The sequence below is a fragment of the Thalia democratica genome, chromosome 2 (assembly GCF_965202585.1).
Source record: "Thalia democratica chromosome 2, ktThaDemo2.hap1.1, whole genome shotgun sequence".
NCBI lineage: Eukaryota > Metazoa > Chordata > Thaliacea > Salpida > Salpidae > Thalia > Thalia democratica.
This window is the reverse complement of record NC_139166.1, coordinates 44042654-44052606: the sequence shown is the minus strand read 5'-3', so window position 1 is coordinate 44052606 and position 9953 is coordinate 44042654. Positions and strand designations below refer to the sequence as shown.

Sequence of the window (9953 nt, the reverse complement as noted above, 5' to 3'; positions counted from 1 at the left end):
TTTATTATTAAAGATAAAAAATGTGCTTTAACTAAGGTTTTGTGAAAAAAAGTTTCTACAAAGCTTCAGGGTTGCCACACACTCAGGGAAATTCAGGGAATTTTCAATTTATAGAAAATCTCAGGAAAACTGGAATTTGGATTTTTTTTTCAAATCAGGGAAACTCAGGGCAGTTTTGGTTTTTTCTGAAAATTTTAGGGAAATTTATATATTTAAAAAAAAAATCTCAGGGAAAACTATTTCTAGATCTAGAATGAGATTTAGTTAATCCAGTTTCAATATGTTGTTCAAAAAAGTTAGTTTTAATTATTTTTAAGTGCTTATTTAGAAAAATTTTAGCCTTGTGGCAAGTTCTTCAATATTCTTAGAAGTAACATAGTAATTTTTTAACGAATAAAAAAAGAGTTGATGATTTGAAAAAAAAACGTAGGGAAGTTTAAGCTTACTCAGGGAAGTTTCTGGTCTATCAGGGAAGGTTTTTTGACTCAAAGAGTGGCAACCCTGAAGCTTTCACTTCCCTTGGATAATTGGAATATTACAAAAAACACTGGGTTTGTCTAAATAAAATTGAAAACATCATAATAATACTGGATATTCCTGTATTTTACTTTTTTTTTTCTTAGTGCTGCAATAATTTTTAGTTATATATATGCCGTCATTTATAATAATTCTTTCTATATTTTTGAATGAAATAAAATTAATCCTCTTAAAAGCAGTTAAAAGGCCTATAATATTTTATTCTATCATATTGATCTACTTGAATGCTGCTCATGTATAAGTTGCCATATTTTAAAGAAAGTTGTTAGATTTAGAGGTTGTAAATTCTATGGTTTTCTGTACTAAATTGGCATGGGTTTATTATTAATGAAGTATTTTTTTAGAAGAATAAATTTTTGAACTGCAAGATCAAAGGACTTTTTATCTATAATGGCTTTGCTTTGTAAACAATATTTAAGGGCATAGGGGGGTCTGAAATTTTTTTTTTACTAAAAATAACATTGAATCTTATATGAAAGCTAAAAGTGCAAACTACAAGCCAGTTTTTATAGAATAAAACACTTTTTTTTTGATTTTGAGATATTGTAATTTTTATTAAAAAAATTCGATACAAACTTATCGATTGCAATTTTTTCAGGGTCAATTTTCTTGGAAATTTAAAAAATCACTAAAAATCTGTCTTCTTCTTCATTTTTATGCTAGAGACCTCAAACTTTCAGGAAACGTTCCTTTTATAGCTTAAAAGACTTTGAATGTTGGAATTTTAAAACTATTAAAAAATAAAGATTTTAGATAAAAAAAACATAAAATAGTTGGTTTTTTTTTAATAAAAAAATTTCTTTTTAAAATTAGAAAATTTCCTGCATTTAATCTATTTAATATTTAATAATACACTTTCTGTGAAAATTTGAAGAAGATTGCTTAAAAAATGAAGGAGGATATAGATTTTTAGTGAAATGGTCTTTTTTCACGTTTTTAGTTTGCGCCTTCCATTAAGAACCTATTGAGATCATCAACTTTGATCGTTCATATCTAAAAAAATATTTAAATTTTTTCAAGCGGTTAAAAATTTCTTATAGCTCAAATTAAACTCTATAAAATAAGATTAACTTGTAAAAATCAAGGTTGACCCTCCCTATGCCCTTAATCAGCTTAAGTAATGTGTTCAAAATTGATAATTAAAGGAAAATTCCTGTACAGCTTAGGTTGTTCAGTAATACATTTGTTAACAAAATATTATTTTTGATAATAACTCTACAAAATTGATTTTTTTTCAACTTTTAACAAAAATAGTTATAACAAAAAAGAGAACAAATATGTTGTAATAGAGTCTGGGTCTTCTAAAAGATAAAACTTATTTTTAAAATTTCCTGTGTTTTAAAGCATTCTATTGGGAAACCTGTAACCTAGTACAAAAAATATTTAGTTTCCTGGTTTGTTTGTGTTAAGTAGTTAAGTACAACTCTTTAAAATTACAAACTGCTGTTTCATGAATTAAATTCATATAGAAAAAAGGATTTAAAAAATATTTTTATTACTTGTTAAGGGTTCACAATTTTTTATCTTATTTCATCAAATAAGAAACACTAGTGTATAACAAAAATTGTCTGAGCAACCTTATTTACCTTTTTGGATAGCAGCTGACAGCGCCTTCTACCAGATAGCTATTAAATTTTTACTAAACTTAACTCTAACATTACAAAATTAGTTTTGAAAGTACATCGGGAACCGTGGATATGTTTAATTTTTTAACACTAAACATTATTTTATTACACAAATATATTTTAATGTTGATAACTTTATAATTTTTAAACTTTATAATTTAAATAAATGATTAAAGTGTAAGCTGGTATTTTTATTTTTGATTCTATAATAAAGAATTTATTTTAGTTTTACTAGTTAATTTCTAATTTTTAGAACACATGTTTTTATGTTAATAATAAATTTTTGTGGAACTCGTAGAAATAAGATGTACAATAATGGTGAAGACAAATATTATGATAATCATTGTGAATACAATGAGCATTTAATAAATAAGGTTGGTAATTTATTTTTTTTGCAATTATAAAATGTATTGTTTTGTAATTTAAAACAAAAAAAAGTTTAAAAAGAAGATTTTGTGTAACTTTCTGTTTAAAATATCAAAATATGTTCACAAAATGATAGCATGGTGGCCACACTCATGTTTGAAATTTAGGCTTTTTTAAGAACTCAGATTGACTCAGGCTTGTTTTAAGGTTTTTATTTTTTTAAATAAACTTATCGATTTTTTCCTTTATCTTAGGCTAGTTTTAATGACTTAAAATATACTTAGTTATAAGTTTTTATTTTCCCCTAAACCTAAGGCTGTAATTTATTATGTTTAAATCTACTCAGTTATAAATCTGGATTTTTCTTCTTGATATTAACCCTTATGTTATTGTTATGATTTTTTAAACTTTTAAGCTTAATAGAAGTAGTTTTTTGGGTTAAAGTCTCTTAATGTAAATTGTGGTACAACAAAAAATTTTTATGCAGGGTTTCCATACATTTAGGCCAGATTGAAAGTTTTACAAAACTCAGGCTAGTTTGAACTTAGTGTAGTATTCCACAAACAGTTTGAATTTTTTAAACTAAACCTAGTTTAAATATGTTCATAATACACTCAGGTTAGCTTTGTTTAGTTTAAACTGGATTGAATTCTAAAAACTATGATTCATTTATTTAGTAAAATATTTATCTTTGTAGCTATATTTTCTTATTTTTTAAGAAGTAATCTTTCTAAAAATACTTTAAAGCTGAATAATGTTGTAGAAAAATAAAAAATGAACATGTTCACTCTAAATTATTATATGATTTATTTTAATTGTCAATTATTTTGAGTATTTATGGTATTACTAAAAATATTTTGTAAAGATAAGATGAAAGCATATATTCAATGTCATACTTTTTAAAATACAAGTAGAAACCTAAAAAGAATGTAAATTGTCTCTACCAGAATTTTTATTTTTAGCAAGCTCAAGCAAGCTTGTAGTGACTCCGGCCAATTTTGTAGTTGAGTTGTGTATTTAAATTGTACTTTTTTATAAGTTGATTTGTTTAAATTAAGTGAAACGATGATAATTTTTAAGTTAAAAAAACTAAATTAAAAATTTTATCAGCATTTAGATTGTGAATCAAAAAAAGAATTTCAATGTTTGGAAAAGAAAAAAGAGCTTGAACAGAAAGCAAAAAGCAATTTTTCAAATACAGCGTCTGCTGTAGCTCAACTGTACAAAGGTTTTTTTATAATCCTGTTTGATGTCTTATGGTTGATTTGGCAGTAAAATAAAATTTAATCTATACCATAGTTTTTTTAACTAAAAATGGTATCTAATATAAGATATAACTAATTTGAATTTTGATACAACAAAGTGTTGCATTGATAATTATTTAATAATTTTGGTATGTACAGGGTTGCCACAAGGTCAGGAAAAGTCAGGAATAACTAAAAAAAAAGACAAAAGTCAGAAAAAAATGGGGGTTTTTGAAAAACGCTCAGGAAATTTGACAAAATTTTAAAAAACGCCAGATATTGTCAGTTCAAATTTACAAAACTCCTAATTTTCCAAAGCCTTCAAATGGTAAAAAATCAATTAAAAATCCTTTTTCAGACTAAAATTGCAAAATTCTCCTATAAATTTACAAAGTTACTTAATTTCCAATGCCTTCATCTGGTATAAATTAATAAAATATTCTTTATAAAGCTGCAAAATTTTTCTATTAACATATTGAACAAATACCCTACTTGAACAAGCAGTTTTTGTATGTTTTTTAGTATTGATGATCTGTGGCAAGGACACTTCCATAATTAAACTGTGATATATACAAAATTTTATCGTGCTGAGCTTTATAATCAAAAAGTTTTTTGTTTAAGTAAATAATTAAGTTCTTTATAATTAAGCACTAAGTTTAGTATTTTATGTAACAAGTTTATGTTTATACTTTAGCTCTTAATTATATTTCAAAGTTGTTTAAATTTGAAAAATAAGTTGTTATAAGAGAGGTATATGCCATTGTTAAGTTTACTTATTTGTAATTTTTTAAAGAATAACTTAAACTTTTTAAATAAATAAGTGTTGATTTATTTGTAACAGATTTTATACTAAATGATAAGAAGAAATATTTTATGTAACAGATATATAGATTACTTTTTTATGTATTTTTTACAGTTACTTAAGTATATTCTTTTCTAATTGATTTTTAATTTACGGATTTTTAATTAAATGGTTTTGGTAGTATTTATTAAATTAAGTGAAAAATTATAAAGGTATTACATGTTTTAGATAATATTTTTTATTATTAAATATTATTATCTTCTTTTTTTTTTACAACATTTATGCTAAGTGTGAGTCTATTTTGTTGATAGAGCTGTTTATTAAAAGTACATCAATCATAAACAGATGGTTCAAGTGATGTAATGGAAGTAAGATGATTGAATTTAGCTAAAAAAAATTGTTTTAACCTCTATAAAAATAAGATTAAAAACTTTAGATAGCTTTAAGTGTTAGAATATATATTTTATAATAAGTTTAAATTAAGAAATTGATTTAGAATAGTCAGAAAATTTTTAAGAATGTTCTATTGACATTTACTATTATTTTTATTAAGCAAAATAAATTTATTTATTATGTTTATATTTTTTACAGATGGGTGTTCTGGAAGACGTGAAGACCATTGGATTTCCTTTCAAAACGCTGCAGAACACACAACTGTGATGTATAAAGGCAAGGCATAATTATTTTAAACCAGAATGTTTAATTAAGACTTATTCTTAAGTTTTCAAAAATTAAAAGTATCTATTGTGTTTTGTGTATAAATTTAATTCATATCAAAATACTTGTATCATAAAACGTTAAGTTACTTAGATTTTGTTAATATACAATCTTTATTACATCTGTAAGTTGATTAAAAACTAATAATTTGATATTATTCAGAATTCAAAGTTTAAGAACTTCAAGGCAAAAAAATACTAAATATTTTTATAAAACAACTCTAACAATTTTTTTATTACTATAAACGTAAAACTTTAAATGATTACTAAACAGATTTCACTGACGGGTTAAAAGGTTACTGTGAAGCTGCAGATAGATATGCAGTTTCAAAAGCAAGAAAAGAAATATACTTTTGGCTGAAGAGAAAAAAAAAATTTGTCAGGTTTGTACAAATAGTGCATGTAAAAATTTTTAGATATAGAGTAGCTTTTAGTTTTTTACATAATTTTTTTTGTTGTTTTTTTCTTCTGATAAATGTTTGATAGTATCAATTATCTGATAAGTTTGACACAATGAAACTTGAGATAATTGTTATATATGCTTACAGAAAGGATGAATTAATGAAGTTTTTGGCTGGTAGTCCTCCGCCATACAACAGAAATATAAGTGGTTAGTTAAAAATATGTCTCTAATATTTTCGAAGTAATATTGACTTTGTGTTTGTTATTTTTATTATCATTGTTTGGCGTTTGTGGAAATAGTTTGTATATTAAATTTGGGAGCAGGTCAAATATGCTTAAAGACATTTTTGCACGGAGGGTTATTTTTGCACGAAAGTAAAAACAAAAAAATATATATAGAACGGAAAAAAATGATAAATTAATAAAAAAAAACAAAAAATAAGAAAAATAAGCTACCTATCGAGGTTAAGTGTTAGGGGTAACAGTGATAGTAAAAATAAAACAGAAATAATAAAAAATATATAATAGCAATTACTAATAAACAAAAAAACTAAAAAGAAGTTACCGACTGAGGGTAAGGGGTAACAGTGACAGTAAAAACAATATAATAAAATTATTAATAAAACATAAATAAAAAAGAAGAAAAAAAAAGTTACTGACCGAGAGTAAGAGTTAGGGGTAACAGTGATAGAAAAAAAAAAAAAAAAAGATAGATATAATAAATTTGTTCAACCCGTGTGAAAGTGATCCTTCGTGCAAAAGTTTTTTCGTGCATATTTAACACATACCCATTAAATTTATGTGTTAAATTTCTACATATTAAGTAAACAAAGTATTTTTAACCTAACAGTTTTAAGCAAAAATATGTCTAGCTGCCAAGTTACTCCTGATGTAACTCAATGGTCAACTTCGGCCCAGTATCAAATACCAATTGGTTAGTTTTTTAGTTTTTACATACAGACAAAATTAAAGTAGTTATTTTATGATATCTTGTTAATTGCTAACAATTGATTGTAGAACGACATTTTATGATTCATACAATTTATGTTTTATTATTTTTGTAATGAAATTACAATATTGCTTATTAACACTAATTAATTATAAATGTTTTATAGTAATTTTTAAAGTTATTGGGAAGTAAAACTTTTTTTTTAAGAACTTTATTGATAGATTCTTTACCAAGCTACAAATTGCTTTTTACATTTTTTTTAAATATATAATGGATCAAGTTTGGAGAATTAGCTCTTTATGGAAATCATAAACTAAACAATAAAAATTGATTGTTTTAATAAAAGTATGTTTTCTTCTACGGTTTTAAAACTATGTTTATAATTTTTCTCACTCAGTTTTTATAAACTAATAAACAAGTTATGGTTTTTGGTTTTATTACATTTCTAATTATAATTATTTTTCTTTCGATGTAAATCATAATCAAAATGAATAACTAATTTTGTTAATCATAATTCTTTGAAATCAAAATATTATGTACAAAAATTTATTTTGAATAATGCTAGCAAGTTTTGTGAAAGTTTACTAAAGAGCTTTTTGTAAAATATTTAAAAGTTGTCAATGTATAAGTTTTATAACTTGTTAATGTGACATCAATCATATTATGTAATTTAAAAGTTTTTAATAAGTTAAATGTAAAATAAACTTAGGTTTTTCTTCAAAAATAGCTTCTTTTTCAATGACTTGACTTAAAAAAAAAAAGAAATTATTTTTAATGTTTAAGCTGTAAAATATTAAACAAATATTATATTTAACTACATTTGAATAAATACAAAAAAAATTGTTTCTGGAGATTTACAGAAATAAAAAATTTTAACGTCAGTCATGAAATATTCAAGGTATTTTATATTTAGTAGAAGAAATTCACAAGTTATTATAAATAAAACTGTTTATTACTCAGTATACTTATTGAATAAATGAGTGATAAAAGATTGTTTTAGTCTGTGAAGATTAACATAATTTGTAACTTCAAGTAAAAAAATATATATTACTATGTTAGAAAAAATATTTAGAAGGTTCTCGATAGAAAATGTTCATCTTTTTTTATTTGAAAAGCTGTATACTACAAACCCAAATTAGTTGTAAACTAAACAATAATGATATAAAATAAGACATGAAACTAAAAAACAAACTAATACTTAGTTATTCAAATATCTGTTTAGATATTTGTTTTTATGTTATCAATGTTGTTGCCAGAACGACATCATCATATTTTAAACAATTGTCTTTTTAGCATAGCTTTGTAAAATGTGAAATTTTGCACATTGCTATATATATTTATATGATGATTAATTTTTTGAGATTAATGTGTAGATTTTAAGTTCATAAAATTTTATACTTATTTTATGTGATTACCTGTAAATTTAAGCTGCAAAAAATTATTTGAATTTAGATAGTTGTAGTATTTTTATTTCTAGTAAAAATACTTTATATTAATCAAAAAAAAATTTTAAGCATATTAAGTTTAAAATATAAATAAATGTTTAAAATGTAGTATAGTACTTATGTACTAGTTAAAAAAGTTATTTTTAGAACATTTGCAATGCTTGTCTGGTTATAGCGATTTTAATTGAGTAAGAAAAAAATCATTCTAGCTGTTTTCTGTTTTTGTTATTGATTGCTATAATTTAATATTAAAAATTGAATAGTAGTAAAAAATTAAGTTTGTAAATTGATTCGAAAAGTTAAAAAAAATAACTTCAGAATTTGTTACATCCAACTTTCGCTTTTTTTTTGTAAATTGCCAATTTTCTATAACTTTTTACAAATTTTTTATTTAAGAGAAGCATATATGAAAGTGTAGTAGGTCCTCTAATTCAGTTTTTGTTTGTAAGCTAGTATAGATACAAAAATTTAAATTTACAAAGTAAAAGATCTTTCTTTTAACATTTTAAATATATACCCTTCATTGCAATAAAAAAATATTTTTTTTGCAGAATTAAGTTATAAATTAATATTTAAGTTATATTTTTTTAAATAGTAAAAATAAATATAAGATCCTGAATTAGCAAGAAAGTTCCAAGTTCGAAAACGAAGTGTACAAAGTAACTTTCCCGGACACATTTCTCCAAAACGAAAGAAAAATTGAGATAATCAAGTAGACTACTATATTAAATCATCTAAAGATTGGACAGGTTACAGTATCATAAGTGTCTTTTTTGTTTTAGTTGACTGTACTATTTTATCATAACACTAAAACGAGCACGATATTTGTTACTTCTTTTCGAAGTGTAATAAACTCTTAAGATATTCGCATTCAAGTATTTTTTAATAGTATAAATTGTCTTCCTTTACTATTAAAGCTGTTGTTTAAATTGTTTGTTATAAATATGAGTATATTTTTTTATGATATCAACAACTAGTTTTCGTAACCCTATAAATTTATCATTCAGTTATAACTAACTTGTTTGTGAAGTATACTTTTTTCGAGTTTGATACATATGCATGAAAGTGAATGCTTAATCTTATTGGTAGATAAATTAATTATCCACAACGTGCACAAACTCTTGTATATTTTATTTTTGAACAAATTACATGTTGAATATAACTGTTTATTTATTGTATTTGAAAATATTATCTTTAAATTGATATCTTAAAACGAAGTACAATTTAGATTACTACTTTGCAAATATATTTCAAAGATTTTTGTTTAAAAATTATTTTTTTTAATTTGAATTTTACAAAAGTTATTGTATAGGCTTAGTTGAAAGTTATGCAAAAGTTGTTTAACATATTTTAAAAAAGATTTTGTTAAAAAATTTCAAAATATTTTTTTAAATATGTGGATTTATTTTATGATTTTTACTTTTTTATTGTCTAGAAATATATTTTAAGACTAAGAATAATCTATTCTAAAGTTTACTACCTTTGTATCGAAAAGCTATTTTTAACTTTTATTTATCGTTTTGTTTGTGAAATCGTTTCAGTTGTTTAGTTTCAATTAAAACTTAAAAAATAAGATTTTTTTAAAGAAATATAATACTAAACTGTATAAGTTCTAAATAAACTGTAAACAACCAACATTTTGTTTCAGAAAGTTTGTATTTATTTTTAAGACTAGGTCTTTGTTTTTGGAAAAGTATTTTTTAAGTTTTTTCTATTGAATTTTGAAATTAAATAAAAATTTAAAGGTAAAGCTAATCAGTATGGTTGTTGTTAAATAATCTAAAAAATATGTGTTTAGCTAAATATTTCAAACAGAAGTTAACTGCTAGTTTACCTAATTTAAAGACCTTTTGTTTTATACAATAAA

General features: G+C 23.3%; 1 protein-coding gene across 1 annotated transcript; it reads left to right on the top strand.

Annotated features, from left to right (window-relative positions):
* Positions 1-2419: 2419 nt before the first annotated feature.
* LOC145829697 (uncharacterized) lies at positions 2420-9570 on the top strand. Its single transcript, XM_082937554.1, has 7 exons — positions 2420-2536; positions 3639-3756; positions 5166-5243; positions 5565-5673; positions 5839-5900; positions 6543-6626; positions 8698-9570. Exons 1-7 carry the CDS (start codon positions 2429-2431, stop codon positions 8787-8789), a joined length of 651 nt encoding a protein of 216 aa, XP_082793680.1. The 5' UTR covers positions 2420-2428; the 3' UTR covers positions 8790-9570.
* Positions 9571-9953: the final 383 nt, after the last annotated feature.

Excerpts from the sequence above, each read along its gene's own strand:
- LOC145829697 (XM_082937554.1), top strand. The coding sequence starts at position 2,429 with ATGTTAATAATAAATTTTTGTGGAACTCGTAGAAATAAGATGTACAAT. Across the intron at positions 2,537-3,638 it reads ATGAGCATTTAATAAATAAG|CATTTAGATTGTGAATCAAA; the intron begins GTTGGTAATTTA and ends AAATTTTATCAG. Across the intron at positions 5,901-6,542 it reads ATACAACAGAAATATAAGTG|TTTTAAGCAAAAATATGTCT; the intron begins GTTAGTTAAAAA and ends TTAACCTAACAG.